The sequence below is a fragment of the Pseudochaenichthys georgianus genome, chromosome 5 (genome assembly GCF_902827115.2).
Source record: "Pseudochaenichthys georgianus chromosome 5, fPseGeo1.2, whole genome shotgun sequence".
Lineage (NCBI taxonomy): Eukaryota > Metazoa > Chordata > Actinopteri > Perciformes > Channichthyidae > Pseudochaenichthys > Pseudochaenichthys georgianus.
In genome coordinates this window covers 24,414,198-24,436,479 of record NC_047507.1, presented here as the reverse complement: position 1 = coordinate 24,436,479, position 22,282 = coordinate 24,414,198, and the positions used below count along the sequence as shown (strand labels likewise).

The 22,282-nt window shown below is 41.2% G+C and overlaps 1 protein-coding gene across 1 annotated transcript in view; it reads left to right on the top strand.

Moving 5' to 3' along the window:
• gli1 (GLI family zinc finger 1) overlaps positions 1-17,335 on the top strand; it is a 49,118-nt gene extending 31,783 nt beyond the window's left edge. Inside the window, exons 2-13 of the mRNA XM_034082092.2 lie at positions 3,714-3,823; positions 6,166-6,398; positions 7,038-7,133; positions 7,243-7,441; positions 8,046-8,214; positions 8,426-8,533; positions 10,472-10,612; positions 10,739-10,888; positions 11,013-11,177; positions 11,652-11,894; positions 12,061-12,364; positions 12,574-17,335. Coding sequence (XP_033937983.1) covers positions 3,753-3,823; positions 6,166-6,398; positions 7,038-7,133; positions 7,243-7,441; positions 8,046-8,214; positions 8,426-8,533; positions 10,472-10,612; positions 10,739-10,888; positions 11,013-11,177; positions 11,652-11,894; positions 12,061-12,364; positions 12,574-15,143 — 4,449 coding nt within the window. The 5' untranslated portion in view covers positions 3,714-3,752 and the 3' untranslated portion in view covers positions 15,144-17,335. The remainder of the gene's footprint in view (positions 1-3,713; positions 3,824-6,165; positions 6,399-7,037; positions 7,134-7,242; positions 7,442-8,045; positions 8,215-8,425; positions 8,534-10,471; positions 10,613-10,738; positions 10,889-11,012; positions 11,178-11,651; positions 11,895-12,060; positions 12,365-12,573) is intronic.
• The last annotated feature ends 4,947 nt before the right edge of the window (positions 17,336-22,282 follow it).

Genomic DNA, 22,282 nt, shown 5'->3' with positions numbered 1-22,282 from the left:
AACACCAAATGTGTGACCTATCAGGCAATTTTTCTTTTTTGACAACAGGATGATTTTAAATATACTTCACCAATTCAACACACATCAAACATAGTTGATTAATATATTGCACAATTAATTAAATGAGTGTATAAGACACTGCAGGTTATATTGACGATTGCTTTTGTAAGAATTGTTTTAAGAGTAAAAACATTTTGTGACCAACTTTTTTTGTTGTTGTTGACTTATATACACAGATACAAAATACATTTAAGAGTAAAATATAAATAAATGTTTTCAAAACATTTGTTAGCTGTTTTATACGATACGTGCACCTCTTCTACCATTTCTGAAATACTACTACTATATTCATGCCCTGTTTTCTCACACTGGTTTCATCATTTTCCCATGTTTAGTGGATCATGTTGAGGAAGTGTTTGTGTGAGGTTTGAGGCGACTGGCTTTTAGGTGTGTCTAACTTCTATGGGATGATGCTGAAGCTGGAGTGTTTGAACCGAGAGGTTTTGGGTGTAGAAAGTGGCTGGACATCCTGTCCTCATCCTCAGCTCCCTGGTTCCTGCCCAGCTCGCTGTGCCACAGACTTGTTTAGTTAGCCGTTGATTTATAGCCTTGGGGTTTTTAATATGCCTTTGCCCTATCCCTCTAAAACCCGACACCGCAAAATTACACGAGGAGCAAACTCCTTGAAAGTTTCTCACAGGATTTTGACCTAAAATAGCACAATGCCACGACACCTGTGTCAGCACCCTGCATTTATGAAATCATATGCACTTATATGTGTACATAAATAAACACATACAAGGAAGATGCATCAATCAGAAACTATTCCACATTAGATTGATAAAATATGAAATCTTGGTGCATTACCTGCAGAAATCTTGTATATAAATGTAATTTTTCGAGAAGACGGGATGCTTTGCAAACATGAATTCTGTTAAATAACTCTAAATTTGCACTATCTTTACTGCAATTAACTGAATAAGAGCATACTCTATGTACCATGCAAATTATTTACAAACACACAGTTGGGTGTGCGTACACTGAATACTCACACTCACTCGCTGCCTTGCTCCCTGGAGAAACACTTGGAACCATGTTTTTCAAAAGATTTCCAGCTTGCTTTTGCACAGGTGGTCTCATACATCATTCACTCATACTCTAGATCCACCACCATTCCTCATGTCAAACACACTCTCTGTTACACACACACTCAAACCCACACGCTGCACAGCAAATACACTTGTCTCCAAAACTCCCTGCTCATACACACCTGCCACCGTGTTCACACAGTACAAACTGCTCCGGTATATTCAGTCACACTCACTCTTTCACACACACATTCTCTGCAGACTTGGTGGCCACTGGATTATTATGCTGCTACCCCCTGGTGAGACTGACAGGTGTGTGTGTGCGTGTGTGTGTGTGTGTGTGTGTGTGTGTGTGTGTGTGTGTGTGTGTGTGTGTGTGTGTGTGTGTGTGTGTGTGTGTGTGTGTGTGTGTGTGTGTGTGTGTGTGTGTGTGTGTGTGTGTGTGTGTGTGTGTGTGTGTGTGTGTGTGTGTGTGTGTGTGTGTGTGTGTGTGTGTGTGTGTGTGTGTGTGTGTGTGTGTGTGTGTGTGTGTGTGTGTGTGTGTGTGTGACAGGCAGTCTGGCAACCCCCTTCTTGGTATTTATGAGTTCTGGACAGCTGAGGTGCAAGATCTCTATTTAGCACTTCCGGCTAATTATCATACACACATCCGAAGCAGGCGCTGAATATATGCAATTAGCCCCGGACCGCCCACATCATTTAACCAATCGCTAACTTTGCGTATCAAATCGCCCTGGTGGCTTGTGGGCTTAAATAGGTCCCTACTGCCCTTTTAACACTTGTGCTACTACATAACAGGCCTGGCAACCTGTCACACTGAAACCACAGAGCTTTCATCTGCAAGGAAAATAAGCTTTCTCCGTTTAGGTTCGAACACTTGTCACATGAACAGCAGCAGTGGGATATTTTGGTGCGACATACATGCAACATCTTAAGTACAAAGCTAAAGAACATTGTGTCAGATTTTTGAACATTTTTTACATTTTGAAATTTGTATGGATTATTAAAAAATCATTACTCATTGATTAATCTGCAAAAATATGTTCTATATTATTTGTCTGTTATAATCAGTGTCCACATTTGTTTGGAAATGACAAGCTAATATAGCATTTTCTGCTACTTTCACATAAAAAAATCTCTATGAATTATTTTTGACAAATGACCCAGACTAATATTAACAAATGTTTTGGCTTTTCAAAACATGTGGTAGCGACGACATCAGAGAACGTGTACAGTAATTTTCGGTCCTAATTACCTGTGTAACCATGTCAGAGCCCACAGTCCTGATTATTAGTACCTGCACTGATGTGGTTGGATGTAATGAGCAGGTGCTTGTTCCCACGATCTCTCAGCTAGAATTACCCTTCACATGCACTCTTGCTGAAAGACACCATCTCAATATGAGCCTCATACAAAAGACTGCTTTGTTCTACTGTTACTTTTTTCTCTGTTTGTTTTGCTAATGTCCCGTAAGTATTTGTTTTTAAAGCTTTGAGGTAAAACCCACATTTTCTTCTTTTTCATGCTCTTTCCGTGGTGATCGCTACTTTCCAGGATGGGAAGGTGTGGCAGGTTTTTAGTGTCTGTCAGCAGCGTTTGAGGTGCACAACTTTGTTTAGAGGAGAGAGGAGAGAGATTACAGCCAAACCTGCTGTTTGTGTCACAGGGTTTTGTCTAATCTGTAGGAGTCCGTCAGGGCACATCAGGACAATCACATGATCTGGAGAGTTGTCTGTTCTTAGATCAACAAAATATATTTTTGCATTTTTTCCTATTGTATGTAGTTATTGGGTGACATGTATAATTTTTCCAAATAGAGCTTTAGATGCTTATATTTCTGTAGATATATGCCTGCGGAATGCAAATCAAGCATTGTTGTTTTTCAAAGTTAAAAAGAGTTTAACAACGCCTCAATTACATAAATTACACATAAACCACACAACTGATCTTTAAATCACATTAGTGTCAACATACCTTTAATAAAAATTAACCTCCTGTTCACCAAAGTGACTCATAATATGATACATAAACTGTGTTCAGCATGGCGTTGAATTGTGATCAGATTTTTTTTGTTTTTTAATCCCTTATCATCCCTTATCATTTACATTGTATAATTTTGTATTAGCTTTAATTCATTAAAAGACTGACTACAGTTATGAAAATATTTGCCATTAAGAGTTTACATTCCACACATACAGTTCATCCAATAAAATATGATGGATGAAGCAGGGATAGCAGCACGTTTAACACTGTCCACTATGAGTGCTTCTAGCTTTCATTCTTGAGAAAATATGACTCCTCAGCTTCTGTGTTTTACCAACTGTCAGTAAAATGTAAATGCAAGATTGCATGACGATGTTTAACAATGTGTTTAAATATATTTCTTCTTCTTCATGTATTTAATAATGAGTTGTAGTACTCGCTTTGTTTGAAATAAGTATGACTCAAGCTTTTCAGTGGGAGTTTTCTTTTTGCCCTTCAACTGTTGTTATTAACATAGTAACATATTATTTTTTCCCCAACCACAATTGTTTTTGTCTATTTGGCTTTTCAGTCTGGTGGAGTGTAGTTTAGATTGGTGGGGTTTGTTTTGGTTTCCTAACCGTGTCCTTTTCTTTGTGTCAGGTCCAGGGTGTTTGGGGAGCAGTAGGTCTCGGAGCTCCAATGCCAGTGGACATGCAGCCACACCAGGGGCTGTATCACTACGAGACCTCACCCAGCCAGCCCTCCAGAGGGTAAGAGAGAGATGAACACGTGCTACGTCCTCATTCATTACTCCCTTGATGCATTTAAACGTCTATTTGTCATACAGAATCCCACAAATGCTATAAGAGAAGTAAAAGCGATACCTCAACATTTTGGTAAATACACTTATTTGCTTTATTTCTAGGAAAAGATAAGATAACATGTATTTTATTGATAAGAAGATCGTTACAACTCTCATGCCTGAATGTTAAGTACATAGAATGATATTGTGATTATTCTAAATAAGCATAAAAAAGAAAAAGAAAAAAGGGGGGAAGCAAACCTTACAGTGTCCAAAATACTTGGTAAAAAAAGACTTCTGGCAATATTTCGAGGCTGACATGTTGCATCTTGATTTTTTAATAAATACAAGACAAAACATTTAAAAAAATGAAAACGTTGTTATCAAGGGGATGTTACCTGTTGAGCTAGATACAGCGGTTGATCTTTGAGTTATTATCTAAAAACTATATATTGAAGAATATTATTGTTTTTCGTTTCTTACACATCATACACCAACTTCAGAGTTCCACTTAAATGTGACAAATGAACTAGTGTACCACAGAGCTTTATAGAAGACAAACTATGTATTCGTCTGAGTTATTTAAAAAGTAGCTGCATTTTTGTATCAAAATTACCAACATATATTAGCTGACATACAACAGCACATTAATAAACAAGCTTACATGTTGTAGATATTTCTTGACAAACAACAGCTCATTCTTCCGCCCATAATTTATTTTTCTTGGATCGGCACAATGATATAACACCTGACTTAAATAAAGTCCCGACATAAAGTATTAGTGCACCACTTATAAATCTCAAATGGTTCTCTTCTGTTCCCTTTGAGGTTTGACACTGTGTGTCAATAAGTTGAAAGGTTATAGTTGGCACCTTTTCTGATGTGGGACAGATTCATCCTAGCTATTTCCTCCTGCTCCCAGGTGTTATGCTAAGATGATCAATGTTTTTTTATTCCATATCTAGAAAACGGGAATCATGTTCATCTAAGAGGCTTGAAAATGGTACCTGGAGGGTGCAGAAGCCCAGGTCTATCTGCAATTGTTGTGGCTGCAGTGCTAGTCCAGCCCCTCACTCCTCCCCCTCTACTCCCCCCTCCCTCCCTCATGCCACCCAGGTTGCGGGTGGACTCGGCCTCTCTCTGACAGCTGCTAATTACAGGCTGACCAGGCCCCGCTGCGCTCTGCATGACTGCCTCGCGCTCTGCTCAGGTTACCCAGAGTGAGGGAGAAACAGAGAGAGATGGAGAGAAAGGTGGCTAGTAGGGACAGAGAGAGAGAGAGAGAGAGAGAGAGAGAGAGAGAACAGACGGAATGAATGGGAGAAAGGGAGAAAGGAGGGAGAGGTAGAGTCGGGGGGAACCAGCACAGTGGATTAGAGAGGACAGATTAAGCTCCTGTGTGGAATACACGTTGTGGTGAAATAATTAAAGAACTGAAAGGAGGACTTAGGAGAAGGTGGATAGATGAAGTCTGCCCATCAGGAGAGGAGCGAGAGGGACAGCGAGAGGGAGGAAAAGAAGAGAGACAGATTTTAAACTAACCAGGCAGACTGAAGAAAGGTCAGAGAAAACATTAAAATGAATGAGAAGGTTGGAAAGTTCCAATGAAGCTTTCCTAGGGGGAAACCCAGAAGAGTACATTTCCAGTGAAGACCAACATAAGGCCTATACCCCATCTAGTGGAGAGAACCAGATATCACAAGAGATCCAGGCTGTGAACTAGCTTTAAAAGTGACTAAACTTCATAGAAGGTTTTCAAAAGGCTGCTGTCACTTAACTTGACCCAAATGACCGATTAGGACAAATACATTTTCAATATGCGTTTCCAATTTATATATAATAATTCGCTCCTTTGTTACTTTAAAGACCTAAATCCATTCACTTAATGCATTTGTTCCTCTATGCCTTCTGCCTCAATAGGTGTGTTTCTGTCCACATCTTATAAGTGCATATTACATTTATTGAATTTATATATATTTTTTAATTTATTAAAAAGATTGAGTGTAAACAATGAACATTTACAATGTATTTGTATTATTATTAGAAATATTTGGATGGAAACCTGGCTAGTGACTTGCAACCATGGTGAATGCGTATCTTAAAATGCTTTTACAGAGTACGTTTCAAGTTGGAACTTGCACTTTATCACATATAAGGTAGAATATATAAAAAAATCATAACAGTTTTGACACTGTTACCACTTTATTCCTTCTATGTCCACAGCTTCCATCACACTTTTTGCACTTGCAATTTTTCACATTTAGTTTGGATTTGTCATGATTGATAATAGTGTTTCTTTGATATCTGCAGCATAGTCTCATCAGACCAGTCTCCCTACAGTGATGTGACCTCGCTGCGTGGCCCGCTCCTCAACGGCCCCCCCCAGGACTGCCGCGCTATGTATAACCCCATGACTCCCAGTATGACTCATGGATCTGGCCCAGGACAGGGGATTGGCCACTGCATGGATCAATATATGAGGCCCCCTCAGGCCCCTCCGCCACACAGTATGATGGGCCACAGGGGCATGCCGCCCCCAGAGGGTGAGTCAGAGTATCTTTTACATCTCTTAAATCTCACAGCTGCTACTGATTTGTGAAGACACCTGAGAGACGGAGAAGGAAACAGAGACTACCCAGATTTCTACAATAGGAAAGATCTGCAGTCAATAGAAGACTTGTATATGCTAAGATATATGCCATGTCTGTTAGGCAGTCAAACACCAGCTTGGACTGATCTAAAGTACCTAGTTAACCTAAGGTGAACTAGGGATAAACAAAGAACCTGTATATAACAAATATATACAGTGAATAGTGTTCCTCTCAAAAACTAAGAGGAAAATCACTATAAAACCTGACAGGACAGTCAATTGTCTCGCTTCTTCCTTTCATTAGAGAAAAGCTACGTTTACAAGTGATCCTTGCAACTGTACCTATAATAATACTTCAAATGACTGAACCAAAATGCAAGTGGATGTCCTTACTTGCTCATGCAGCTTTTAGAAGAACACAACGGCTAGTTAACATGATATGTAATTGAGATTTTAAACAAGCAAACGTGCTACATGATAAGTAAGAGGAAACCCGTGAACCATTTGTGTACCTTACTAACACAAGATCTGTTGATGTACATCTTAGCAGTCGTATGTTTAAGTGTTTCAGTCTGTCTTTAATGTCCAACAGGTGGCAACAGCACCCCCTACTGTAACCAGAACAACATGATGTCCTCTCATCACAACTTCTGCCATCCTGGCTCAGATCAGATGGGCTCAGTTGATGGTAAGAAAAGACTCCCCACGGTTTCCTATTAAATTCATTTTGCCTCAAAAAGATGTTTGCATCCTCAGAGCTGACCTTCCTTCTCTTCCTGTTGTCTGTTCTCCTTCAGGCTCAAGGTTCTCCACACCTCGATCCATACTGAAGCTGAGTAAAAAGAGAGCTCTGTCTATCTCTCCTCTGTCTGATGCCAGTGTGGACCTGCAGACAGTGATCCGCACATCACCCAACTCTCTGGTGGCCTTTGTCAACTCTCGCTGTAACCCTAACGGGGCCAGTTCTTATGGGCACCTCTCTGTGAGCGCCATGAGGTCAGACATCTTACCTTCAGATATTTAGGCACAAACGTACATAGTCAATAGCAATTACCTCAGACTAGTCAAATCTAATATTCAAGAAATTATAAAAGTATCATAAATGCATTTTACTTTGAGGCGTGAAGTTTGTGGTGGTCCCTCTCCCTTAAATTGGCCACATTAGTGTACCAATATTTACCAAAATATATGAATATGAATATGAAGTCTGAACGCTCAAGCCAGCACAGTTGGTCGAAAAAAAGAGATCAAATAAAGGTGCACTGTAATAAAGATGTGGTGAAATGTACCTGTTTGTGTGATTCTTAGCTTCATGTCAGCTGGCCAGTTGCTCAGCAAATATGGGGATTTAGTTATTAACAAAAAGGTAGATATATACAAAGGCAAATTCAGAAAATAAGATCAATAAAGGTTGGGGAAAAAAGTGACGTTTTCAAGTATTAAAAGAAAAAAAAGAGTATTGAATGTTTTTTCGCCAATTCCCAGTCCACTATACATTTCAGCAGATTGGCCAACAGTTGTATTGATTTGAAGTGATATTGACTATTTCACCAGTTTCATCAGATTGAATTCTTAACACTGTCATATTGTTACCTTACAGCCCGTCCCTTGGCTATTCCAGCAATATAAACTGCCAATCCAGGCAACACTTTTCAATGTATGGAGGAGGCGGGGGGACGTCTCTGGGTGGACACATACAAGGTCCCTGCCAAGCTTCCCGCTTACCTCCCCACAATCCTCGGCTCCACGTTCCACCCAAGCATGGACACGTAAGACAGCCTTCTCACTCACAAAAATCTCACAACAATTCAGTAGCAGAACACACTTTGCTTGATATTTCTTGGAAGTGGATGCATGGGAGGTGGGAAGAGGAAGCAAAGGGAGGTCTTCAGTAGGGAGAATTTACATCTGTGCTAATTGTATGTTAATGACTTTCATAGACACGAACAAAGGTAACGTGATGTGTGTTTTGTTTTGTAGCTGAAGACAGAGCCAGGGCTCGGACTTGGGATGGATGGCATGAATTTGAAGAGCATGGAGGAAAGGTCAGAGGGAGATGTGGCCAGTCCTTCTTCCACTGGCACTCAGGTAAAGAAGTAGAAGTAGTTTTCACCATCACACCACAATTGTAGTTTTGGCATTAAGATTGGTCATATGCAGGAATATAAACTCATATATCCGTCACACATTTCATGGAAATTGAGTTAAATGTTGGCGGATCACAAACAAATTGCAGTTTGTGAACATGTTCGACTGACTATTACAGACACAGCATGCAAAGAAAGAAGAATACTCTTAGCGTTTATAACTAGTTGTATGTTGTTAGCAAAGGACCTCCATCATCATGTCAGCAGAACATGACTGATCTCGTATACCTGCGTTTCTCAGAGTGGTAAAAAAAAGTGCTGCTTTGCATAGATGCAGAACCAGATAAAATAAACACTTTGTCACAATGGTGTAAAGTAACCAAGTAGATTTACTCAAGAACAATTTAGAGGGACTTGGGAGGTTCAATTATTTCCTAATTTGTTCTTCTACCCCATTACTTCAGATCTAAATCATGGTTTTTTTACTCCACTTCCTTTATTGAGTACCTTTAGTTACTTTGCAGCTTTTGTTTAATGATGTAAAGTAACTACATAATTAATATAATCAGCACTTTAATAAGACTTTAGTAACACCTGTAATGAATTCACAAGCTACCCTGCTGCATACATAGTCATTAAAAATAGCTGCAAATTTACCAGCTTTGATAAACACATTAATGCATCAATAATTATAATCAAAACATATCATTGATAATATTCGGAAGTGGGCCAATCTGCATAATTAGTACTTGTAATTGTGGTACTTTAAGTGTATGTTGATGCTAATACTTTTGTACTTTTACTTGAGTAAAATGTTGATTGCAAGAATTTTCCTTGTAAGGGTATTTCTAGACTCTGGTACTGTATACTTTTATTTAACTACAAGATCTGATTACTTCTTCCCCCTCTGCATTGTCATAATGAAGTATGTCACGTTTTCTAGTAAAACACAGGCCATATTCTGACAGAGCTTGTTGTTATCCTGTAGCTCGATCCGCTCTCACATTGAGAATCCTCTCAGGAAGATGCTTGAGATGAGATTGAGTCTGTTCTTTAGCAGGTGCTCTCTGGTCCGAATAACAAACGGGAGGCAAAAAAAGCATCTTCTGTGACAAGCTAGCAGTTAGCCATTTTATATTTCTGGTGAACCACTTCACGTTATATCTGTTTATATTTCACCAACGGTTTAGTTTATAACAATATCGCACGGTTGGTGGCCTCCAAATGTCTCACGTTTTTTATTCAAACTGCAAACTTGTAACTCTGTGCTGTTCAAGATAGTCAATATCGTTCATTGTGTCCGGAGTTTACTATTTTGTTTCCACTTCTGCCAAACTAAGAGCAAATGACGACAACAGTAAATAGCCAATCAGATTGCAGTGCTGCAACAGGTAATCAGCCGCACCTGGCATTACCTTTGTGCCATCCGTTTTCATTGACCAAGGCTTTGGGCATGTTTGCTCGAGCAAAGGGCAATTAAACACAATTTCCAAACTATACTCTTACTATAAACGTATTAACGTATATCCAACTAATTAAATGATGTAGAAAAAAGATAAATAAAAGCAGCCACTAATGTTATTTTTAATATGTTAATAGTTTTGCCAGTTACATAGCTACCATACCACCAAACACACATATATTTTCAATGCAATTAGCACTGCTGTTTTTTTCAGTTCAAAGCTAATACATTTATCTAAAATACAGATAATGTCTTCTCTAGAGGAAGAATCCCACAAATGTTCCTTTTTTCAAGTCTTGCATTATTTAACGATAATATTTATTTCCAAATTAGTCAGCTCCAATAAAACAACCCTTTTCTCTGTTGCCAGCAGGTGGGGCTATTCCCTACTTGCCCAAATAACCCATCACCTATTTTTAAACACTATTTCCTTCAACTTGAATCATAATCTTCTGGTATGTATTTATGTTTCATCAGGACCCCCTCATGGGCCTACTGGATGGCAGAGATGACCTGGACAAGGACGACGGGAAGCCTGAACCAGAGGCCATCTACGAAACCAACTGCCACTGGGAGAGCTGCATCAAAGAGTTTGACACACAAGAGCAGCTTGTTCATGTAAGAGATGTTAATGTCAAAAGACATTGTTCAAAAAGCAGAAAAACAGCTTTTAAGCAAAAAGGGATCTACAGTATACCACTTAGATTTTTAATGGATCCTTCTATATATCTGTTTACTTTACAGCACATCAACAATGAGCACATCCATGGGGAAAAGAAGGAGTTTGTGTGTCACTGGCAGGAGTGCTCTCGAGAACAGAGGCCGTTCAAAGCCCAGTACATGCTGGTGGTTCATATGCGCAGACACACAGGAGAGAAGCCACATAAGTGCACTGTGAGTGTATCCTAAATCACTGTCCATGTACTTTTTTTCTCTGTTTTAATCAGTTTCTTCTTGGCTATTTGTTTCTCTTTCGCAGTTTGGCTGTTTTTATAAAACTATTTTTGTTTTGTTTTAGTTTGAAGGCTGTAATAAGGCCTACTCTCGCCTGGAGAATTTGAAGACCCATTTGCGTTCTCACACAGGAGAGAAACCATACGTGTGTGAACACGAAGGCTGTAACAAAGCCTTCTCCAACGCTTCAGATCGGGCCAAGCACCAGAACCGAACTCACTCCAATGAGGTACTGTAGTGTAAAAGTTAATTAAATTAATTGAGATCTGGTTGTACATTATTGAAAATTATATTATATTAGAATCAGAATCAGTATCAGAAATCCTTTAGTTGTTGCACCGCAGTGAAATGTAAAATGTAGCAGCGAAGGGACAGTGTATACAAAGGCAAAAATAAAGTGAGTAGACTAAGATGTTAAATTGGCCATACTATATATGTCCACATCTATTGATGATTGTATGATACTATCACATAGGAGTCTTGCAGGGAGTCTTTCACTTCTGAAAATATGTTTGGATGTTCATAATGCAAGCTATAGCAAATCAGTAAAAAATCTGACCTTAGTTATTAATAATAAACTGCTAATTGTGACAACAAATGTCATTAGCAGTCAAGTTGTAGTATTGTATTGTATTTTGGGATGCAAGACTGTGTATTCACAAAGAAGGTTTTATGTATTGACAGTGTCTTTGCTCTTTTACAGAAACCTTATGTATGTAAGATCCCCGGCTGCACTAAGCGGTACACAGATCCAAGCTCTTTGCGTAAACATGTGAAGACGGTGCACGGTCCTGAAGCCCACATCACCAAGAAGCACCGTGGAGACACAGGACCTCGACCCCCCGGTTCAGCTATGACCCCTGGATGCCCGAGCTCTGAACTGCTGCTGGAGAAAGAGGAGACACGCAGGGAGGACTGCAAACTGCTTATTCCTGAGACGGCTCTGGTAAGTAATACAGTTTGTCCTGCAAGATCCTTTAAATACAAGAAAATAAACAAAAGCTTGCTGTTAGATGCCACACATCCATAGTTGTTCCCCCATTTAGTATCATAAATTATTAGCATTCCTGCAAAATCGTTGACATTAAAACACATCACATAACATATTTCAGAAATCCCAGCCCAGCCCTGGTGGTCAATCATCCTGCAGTAGCGAACGTTCTCCACTGGGGAGCGCCAACAACAATGACAGTGGGGTGGAGATGAACCTAAATGCAGCTGGCAGTCTGGAGGATCTCACAGCACTGGAGGATGGAGTTGCAGGAGGAGGAGGGGAGCCAGGAAGTGTTGGAACAATGGGAATGTCAGCACAGGCTTTGAAGAGGCTGGAGAATCTGAAGATTGACAAGCTGAAGCAAATCCGCAGGCCGCCCCCTCCTGGCCGCTGTGCCAGTCACAAACTACCTGCACTTCCGGGTATGTGATGATACAACACATGTAATCCAAAACTCTGATGTGTGCCTATTCTTTGGTTTGTATGTGTGAAGCCTGAGTTGTTGCATTAAAACACACTATTTACACTGGGCTGAAATATAAATTGTTACAACATTGTTTTATCTAAATTGACATTAATAGTTTTTATTTAAACGTTTTTAAGCTTTCTCCTTCTGGATATTTATTTTCAGGTCCAGGGGAGAATGTGGGCATGTGTGCACCTTCTCCACTCCTCTCAAATCGACGGGTTATGGAACTGTCCAATCACGATTTAGGAGGTGGGACATCGATTGGCTGCCCTTCAAATGACAGAAGAGGAAGCGGCACCAGCAGCTTAAGCTCTGCATATACTGTTAGCCGTCGGTCCTCCATGGTCTCTCCTTACCTTTCCAGCCGGCGCTCAAGTGATGTCTCACAAATGGGAGGAACTGGAGGCGGAGGATGTCACCACCTTGGCCCAGAGCAGAGTGTGGGAGACCCCCTCTCTCCTGAGACCAATCGCAGAGGAGCTCCATGTCCTGGAGGAGGAGGATTGCCAGGTCTTCCTATTTTAACACCTGCCCAGCAATACAGCCTAAAGGCCAAATATGCTGCAGCAACTGGTGGACCACCACCTACTCCTTTACCCAATATGGAGCACCCAGTTACTCCAGGCAGAAGAGGAGGTGTTTTGAGTGAGTACCAGAGTCAGCCTCTGCCTCCATTCCTCCAACATGGTGGACCACGTAGGCACAGTGCCAACACAGAGTATGGCACTGGTGTCATCTACCCACACCAGGCTCCAGGCAACAACAGCAGGCGAGCCAGTGACCCCGTCCGATCAGTAGCAGATCCTCAAGCTGCCCCCAAGCGCTTCAACAGCCTAAGTAATATAGCCATGATGGGCCGAAGAAATGCGCTTCTACATCGTGGCTCAGACACCAGTCTTTCTCGCCATCTTTACTCCCCTCGGCCACCTAGCATCACAGAGAATGTAATGATGGAGGCTATGGGTATGGAGCCCCAGATTGGCTCTGTTGAAGCCAGGGATCGCTCCATGATGATGCCCCCTGGAGAGAGAAGCTTCATGGGATATCAGCAACAGCATCAAACTATGGGAGGAGCTGGGGGTTCTCTTGGAAATCAGCTGTCTCCAAGGCATGACTCTCCGAGCTGCCCAGACCAGGGTTACATGCAGGGCCACTACCAGAACCAGGGGGGGGAAGTCCCTTCCAGGGCTGGTGGAAATCCAATAGGCCAAGCAAGGCCTGTTCACTCGGAGGGCATATCCAATTCCCTTCTCCAACAGACCGAGTACAGCATGAGCACATGCCAGCTTAGCCCCTCAGGCCCCAATTACCCAGGCTGTGGCCAGGGTGGTGATGCTGGAGGTCCTTGGAGTGATTCCCACAACCAAATCCAAACTCCCAACCAGGCTATCCAGAACCAGCGAGGAATGCAGTTTGTAGATCCTAGCCTGCAGCCTCAACACACACAAGCCCACTTCAACAATCAGACAGGCCTCTACAACAGTCCAGATGGAACCCACAAGCTTACCATCAAGCCTGAGCAGCAGTTCCACCCTGGGATGGGAGGTGGAAATGCCTGTCAAAGTGCTAAGCTCCAACAGCAGCGGATGCTCCTCCAGCAGACTCAAGGTTACCCACAACCAACTGGCCAGGTCCTGCTGAGGAACTCAAACAATCCCAGCTGTGACTTTCAAGGGCCGAACCAGAACTCCTACCCCAGTGGAGGGGGCTTGAGCTTAGGCTGTGCTGGTACTGCGCTGACAGATGGGCAGAGGTCAGAAACCCCCATGCTGCAGGTGAAGGAGATGATGGTGAGAAACTATGTACAGTCCCAACAAGCACTCATGTGGGAGCAGCAACAAGAACAGCAACAACAGCAGCAGCAGAGTGGAATAAAACCTCCTCCTCTATCTGATAATATGGATATGAGTGGCCAGACAGCAATGATGCAGCTAAGTCCACAGCATCAAAATCAGAATCTCTACTCCAACCAGCCATATCCGTCCTACCCCAACCAGAACCTGGTCATGAGCCCCCCGGCCCACGGCCGAGGGACCAGCTCTGTGCCACCTAAAGAGCAGCAGCTGATAGGTCTCCAAGGCTCATGTTATGGCCAGGAGATGGTGGTCCCCAGGCCTCCTCAGGGACGGAAACCTCTCAGCCGCCAGAACAGCCTGTCACAGGTAGCAGGGAGCTACCTTGGAAGCCCACCCCAACTCAGCCCTGTCCACTCCACTTCCAGCCCCAGGCGAGCAGTCCGACTCCCTCCAGTCCAGCATCCACAGCACACGCAAAATGAAATGTTCTCTCCTTCCAATAACAATAACATGTACTATTCGGATCAGATAAACATGGACAAACACATGGACCCCCAGAATGGACCTTGTGTCAACCAGCAGCACATTATGGGTTCCAACCTGGACCCAACAGGGGGCACAAAACCTGTCCCCATGACTCCCTATCCTGAATCTGGCCCCATCTCCAATGCGTTAGAAAACTTGGACCTGGATAACGCTCGCATAGACTTCACCTCAATCATTGATGATGCTGATTCTTCCTCATTCAGCCCAATCAACCCTCCCCTTCAGGGTCAGCCAGGGTCTTCCACCCAGGCCTCATCCCGCCTCAACACCCCCCAGACTTCTGTTACCCTAGCTCCAGGCTCAGGTCTGTCCAACATGGCTGTAGGCGACATGACATCAATGCTCACCTCGCTGGCTGGGGAGAACAAATACCTGAACACACTGTCTTAAAAGGAACGTTTATGGCATCTTTTTGAAGATTAACAATCAGGTCGAGACCTTGGTAAGTTCTTAATGTTTTAATTGAGATCCCACATGAAAGCCCAGTATTCAGGAGTAACCAGCAGGGGGTTACTTTGTAAGAACTTTCAGTTAGGGAATAGGATAAGTGGGCCCCTTTTTAAATGGATCATTTGATGTGATGGATCATTAGTCTGGGCTGTTTTAAACATTCACATAAGCGTTTATAACTAAACCCAACATATAAACCTGCATTCAATCCAGAATCCTCAACATGAGAGGGGTCTGTAGCTAATGGGATATCCATGTAATGAATTTTGGTCGCAAGTTGAGACAAAGCTGCGAATGTGATCCTATCACAGGTTTCAGAATTGTAAAAATCCTCACTTACAGCCTTAAAACCAAAGGTGCCTGATCAACCTCCCTCACTGTATTGTTCCTTCGCTGCCTTGGTACTTGGTATTTTTCTGTGCCTTACTGTAAGACACAGAGCCTTACGCCTGATATGAAACTGATACTGAACGTTTTCCAAACAGGCATTCCAGTCACATGGTTGGGCTGTGGCAACAGTGGAGTAGAGAAGGATGCATGTAAATACGTTTTATATACATATATTATAATGTTGTGTACATGACAATGAGACAATGGATTAATCATCCTCTGTCTTGTGATAGACTGCTTGAATTCTGAAGGCCAATGTTCAGAAAAGAGTTTATAAGATGGGTGTTTCGAAAAGCTAAGTGAAGACTAAAGTGCTTTTAGTGATTGAGAAGTTGTTTCTCGGTGCTACTAAATATTAATCTGTATTAATAGGGATTTCTTCCTTGTCATCAACAACACGCTCTATAGTGGCATATCAGTATTCCAACACATGCACAGATGCAGTCAGAGACAGACTCTCAGGACCTGTTGGTGTTTGCATCTTTAGTTTTCAGATTACTTGTATGTTGTAATTGCCTTTCCAGACAGAGAGTTTGCACTCCACATGTTTACTGTAAGTGTTCGTAAAGCAGCTGTGTACTTATTTTCTTTCAAGTGGTGTTTATAACTGCAGAACAGAAAAGTCCCTTGTTCTATGAGGTACATACATAGTAGGTGATACGTTCATATGTTGTGTGTGCTATAAAAAAACCCTCTAAATTACAGTATGTCTGATTAAACAATAACCCGATCTACTACTGGTGTATGACTCAGCTGAGGATGACGGCTATTTTGAATGACACCTGAGTCAGCGGATCTTTAATAGTTGCCCATGTTTGAGCAACGTAGGTACACTAATAGTACAGAGCTACTGCACTCTGGCTCTGATCCCAAAGAGGAGTTATTTGGAAAATTCCTCATACTAATTCAGGATAGAGGATCAAGAAGCAGGAATGTTATCAATTGCTACCACTGTAGTAAAATACATATTTTCACGGGTACAGTGAGGTACTTTTTCACAACTATTGAGCTTATTCATACGGAAGAAGAATGCAGCTTTTGGTAGGGGAACTAATTTTATACTGTGGCTTTGCACTGACTACAGCACTGCGTGGAGAGGTTTCTGTCTCTTGTGACTATTCAAATGAACCTAATTTTGATAGCGATAACCAATTATTACAGTATTTTTAATAGTAATTCAAGAACATATCTGAGCAAATCTCGACTCAATAAGTCCACAAATAAGTATTGCTGAAGCTTTTCATGTGACTTTCCAGAATAAAAAAAGTAGCGTGACTTCAAAGTGTATCACGCATTAGCAGGAATGTACATTTCTTCATTTTGGAAAAAAGTTTAAAAACTACCAAAGACACCTTAAAATGACTGATAAAAGATGCACAAATAGTCTATTTTAACACAACACTAACACTAGCAATAAGGGCATGAACATTGACTGATAGTGCTGTTCTTTAGAATGTATGAGATGTTTTGTATAAAATTATCTTTTTATATTAATGAACTTTATTGATGTTGCCTTCTTTGTGTGTGTATTTTTTTTATATCTGTCATCCTTCATTCTTACTTTTTTGCTGGCAAAAGAATATCACCTTTAGCAACTGAAAGCTATAATAGCCTAGTAGCATTAACTACAATAGACAAAAAGCCAAGTGTTATATTTTGTGTACAATTTTCTACATTTTTATACAAATGTGTTATATTTTACCAGTATATGAATAAAGATGTTCAGTGGGATGGATGCAGAAGGATTGTCAATCTTTTCTTTTCATGTCCCTTGTTGTAATGTTGAATTGTGTTTTGTTACAACACACACTGATGCTACTCAAATGCTGTATTGAGCCATATGTGCTCATTCTATAGATTAAGGAGGTTTAAAGTTAAGGTAGGTAGCCTATGCCTGCTCTGCTGTCTGACATGTGTTGCTGTTCCTGATGGATGAATGCAATGACTTTGTCACGCCAATAGAGTGCAGTGCAGCCTGAAAACAAGAACAAATAGCCAACCATGTTTCTCTTTCATTCACTCTGAATGAAGCCCCCGGAATTCTGCACACTCCAAATCGTCTACAGCCGTTTTTGGCAGTCAAACTATATTTGGTGTAATTGTGATGAATGTGATCCAACAACATGTTACCCCAAAATGATTGCAAGTGTAATTAACTGACCAAGCAGAGGGCATTTATCCCAAATCATCTAACCTTTTCTCCTCGTATTAATTGGAAAATCCTCTTGTCATGGATACAATTTATATCTAGCTGCAAGTCAGCCTATTGTGAGCTATGGCGATGTGCTTGTCTGCTACAGTTAGTAAGTGGATGAGTATTAAAAATGGCTGCTGTTGGTGACATCAGTGCCTGGACAGGCTCCCTGAGGTCAGTGGGGATTGGCACTCTGGGCCACAGTTTTCTTTAAGAAAGAAAAACTACAACAAATCTTGCTCGTAAAATATTATCAACATGACATATCTGCTTTTAAAGATATCAAATAAGAGATTTTAGAAAATATATGGGAGAAAAAAGCCCATAACCAGGACACTTTTCACCAGGGGTTTCCCACTCTATTTGGGTTGTTACTCCTAAAAATGAAGTCATGTCTATTTGTGACCTCACATTACAGGATATGGTGGTGGAAGTGAATTAGGAGCATTGCAACCAATGAGTGATTTTTCAGATTGAAGCATTATTATATAAAAATAAATATATTTATATATATCCTTATGTCTCTCATACCTTGAATCTGTGACCCCTCGGATATACTGTATAGCCCACTGAAGTATCCCTCCGCCGGCAGATGACTACTCCTGTACACATTCTACTTAAACTATGACAACAAAGTCAAATTAATTTATTATTTATAAATCATTATGATTAAAATTGGGAAAATACATTAAGTGTACTGAAAATATTAATTGTACATGTCTTGTCGAGTAGTTGTTGGTTTACTGTAAATGTTATCCAGGAAAAAGAAAAAGGTTTTAAAGTGTATTAATCGTCGGTAACCATAGCAAGAGCAGCTACCCAGACCTACTAACTCACTGTTAAGGAATGAAGCTATGGATTAAACCGCCTAAAAAATGGTATGCTTACGGTATGTAGCATTATTAAAGATTTAGATATAAAACATGCATTAGAATGTCCTAATTTCCTTTAGAAAGGTGCTCCTTCACCTTGTCTGTAATTTTGTATTACACTTCTTTGTGTGCTTATGCTGTCATTTAATCTGCTGTCTGCTGAACTTTTACATTACATTTTTAATGTGATATTTTTTTAAATGCTATCACCGCCATTACTTTTTACAGCACTGGCTCTTTTTGGTTCAGGGGCCCCAGAGTGCTGGGACTATATTGGCATTGTGGTGTTGTGGCATGGCACAGTAGACTCACGGCAGCCACTTACAGCCTGGCACTGAGGCTAAAGTTGACTCATTCGCTCCAAGGCAAGGGGGACTTCTCCTGACGGACTACTGATCTGAAATCTGGCATATCCATATGGTTATTTGAACAAAAACAATAGTTAAATCTCCACAATGTGGTCAAATACTGCATGTGTTCACAAGAAGGGCTGCTGAAAGAAGATTAAAGGGAAAATAATACATTTGTATAATTTAGACTGAAATCTGGCATTGTAATTCTAGATGAGTGGCTACATCATACAAATGTACAACACATCAAAAGTGTGTTTACTCATTTGAAACTACACTAAAACTGTCACTGTCGTTTAATGTTTAACTTAACTCACCATTTTACATAATTACAAACATTTTAGTTGTAAAGCAAACTGACCTTCACAGATTCTTCTCCTGGAAACATTGTATTGTCTCTTGCCTCAGGCCAACGTTTTTGTTATGCAAACTGACCATCGCTTCCTTTCACAAATTAGAGAGAGTGAGTGTGTGTGCCTGGGGGGATGTTTTTAACTATATTCCTGAACATGTTTGAGTTCCACGATAGTGTATAAAGTCAGCACTGATGCAAAGACAGTGTTTTCGATACTCTACAATGTGATTTATTTTCTGCAGTTAGAAATGAAAATGCCAAAATAAGAGTTTTTCAAATGCAAAGAAGTGGGCAGCATAATGACTTTTCTCTTTTCTTGTCTTGCCATTCAGAGGGAGGCTTTTCTTTCCCTTTGTCACTTAGGTTGGCATATCATTAACTCCTGCTTAATATGCTGTTTAAGGGCTCTCCTCCCCATGCAAGAAGCTTTGAACCCATACACCACAGTCAGGGACAAAACCCCAGTGGGACTGCTTCCTCCATGCTCCTCCTTGTGTGTATGTGTGTGTGTGTGTGTGTGTGTGTGTGTGTGTGTGTGTGTGTGTGTGTGTGTGTGTGTGTGTGTGTGTGTGTGTGTGTGTGTGTGTGTGTGTGTGTGTGTGTGTGTGTGTGTGTGTGTGTGTGTGTGTGTGTGTGTGTGTGTGTGTGTGTGTGTGTGTGTGTGTGTGTGTGTGTGTGTGTGTGTGTGTGTGTGTGTGTGTGTGTGTGTGTGTGTGTGTGTGTGTGTGTGTGTGTGTGTGTGTGTGTGTGTGTGTGTGCTGTATTCTTATTTTACACTGTACAACTATTAAACCCAAAATTAGACTGTGCAAAAATCTCACTATAGCCGAAATAAAATAATATCCCCAACCTCAAAACCTCAATAACCCCCTTAAAACGGTGCTTATTAAATGCATCTTAAAACAGCTCATTCGAAGACAGTAGGTCAGTGTTGTATATGTAACCTATCTTTCCCATATAAAAGTGCAATATGCTAATTTTAAAGTGAATAAAACAACAGTATACACCCTACAATACCCACAGCTCCAAATGCAGGTAAAAGTAACAAGCTACAAGACACTTAAACAAAACTGGTCTTAGTAAGAAATGTACAATTTGTTTAAAATCAATTGAATGAAAGCAATTAACCTGAAGCCCTGACTGACAACTGTGTGGAGGAATGACCATAACATATGACCAAAAAAAATCAGCTCCCAGGACCTCTGAAGCACCTCTGCACCTCTGTGACCCTCATCTGTGGCAGAGTTTATTGCCCCCTCCTCATACACCTCCTCTCCTCTATCCATCCCACCACAAAGAGCCAAGATGACCCTTCTGTCCCTCTCTTTCTTCGGCCCTGTGCTCCCTCCCCACCTTCAGGATGCTTTCTCTTCCAGAATACATTAAGAGACAAACCCCCAGCAGCCATGATGGGTAAAAGAATGAAGGGGGTTTGCATTTTGTTTTTTCACTATTCTGATCATGTAGGGAAAAAGTTCTTACTTAAAATGTAACCTTGAGCTCATGCAGTTGTGAAAACTAGTAACAAGGTAAATGGAGTTTCAGTTAGCTTCACATAAAGAGTCAAAAGTTATCTTCTAAATTAGTGAGAAAATTAAATTAAAAATGCAAAGTCTTAAGAAGTTATGAAAAGGCTCACCGTTTGTGATGGGTTTATTGTGCATGAGTTCGACATGTTTCATGATGTTTCAAATTGTAGCCTACTATAATACATTAATTGTTATGACATTTGTATATGATCTGGTTGGTAACACCTACAATTCCTGCAAGGTAATAATTTCTCCTATTTGTCGTGGGGGATCTAGGTTTTTAATTGAATCGTCAAATCTCTTAAAACATCCGAGCAGGTAATCTGTCCTTTACTTCTCTAATCTGCGTCACAGTGTCAGATCGCAGTTTGTTTACTCCGATCAAACTTTCTCATTATGCGCTGTGAAAAGCTACCCGGCTCGCTTGTATTATCTCGCAGAGTTACTGAGATGCGGGGGGCACTAAAAAGCCAAGGTGGGGGTCCTGAACGCTGCGTTAGAGTTTTATTTCGGATGTTTTTTCAGTTGCAAAACAGATTACGGTCCAGGTTGCAACACAAAGGACGGTCAATGCACCACTTCCTACAGCCATACAGGGGTGAATGGGGCGCGGGACGGGGTCCTCTCCAGGGTACTCGAGCGCAGGTGCGACGTGCATAACAGTCAAGCCATAAAACACGAAGCAGGGGGGGGGAGAGGGGGATGCGCACACAGCCTACCTGTTGTCATTAACCTGTAGTTAGTGTAATCTCTCCGAGGTGAAAATGTAGCACAAAGGGGCTAAAAGGCTAATTTGCACCTCTCCAAACAGCCTAAAGATTTAAGATAAGACGCTGTGCCCACTAAGACTCTGTGTGAGGAGTTTTGAGAAGATTCCACTTGACAGAAGTAACGAGGAGTAAAACACGTGGTGAAAGATGTCAACTCAAGCAACAAGTAAATGATAGGTTACTGATCGATTAAGACATCTGCTTGTTTTTGTTATCAAAGTATTTTTTAACAGATTCAACTGTACACCAATTACCCAGACCCAAATTCTAGCAAAGTATAACGTGTTATTTAGGCGATGCATGAATGAAAAGTTAAAGTAGGCTACAAGTTGTGTATTCCCCCGTTTAGAAAACCCGAACATGCGGATATATCGCTCCTGGGATTCCCTCTCCTAAAGCCATGGTACGAAATCGGGACAATGTTTTGTCAAATTACAACGACATGTATTAGTGGCCTCTATGAGGAGGTCTTAACATTGTATTGTCTCTTTTGTAAATGAGGAAGGTGCACGTTTACGATGCCAAGGCTGACCTCAGGGCCGCCTCTGCTGCTGACATCACTCTTCCTCGCGGCTCGTCGCCTCGCTTGGAGTCCCATCAAGGTCTGAGTCTCCCGCTG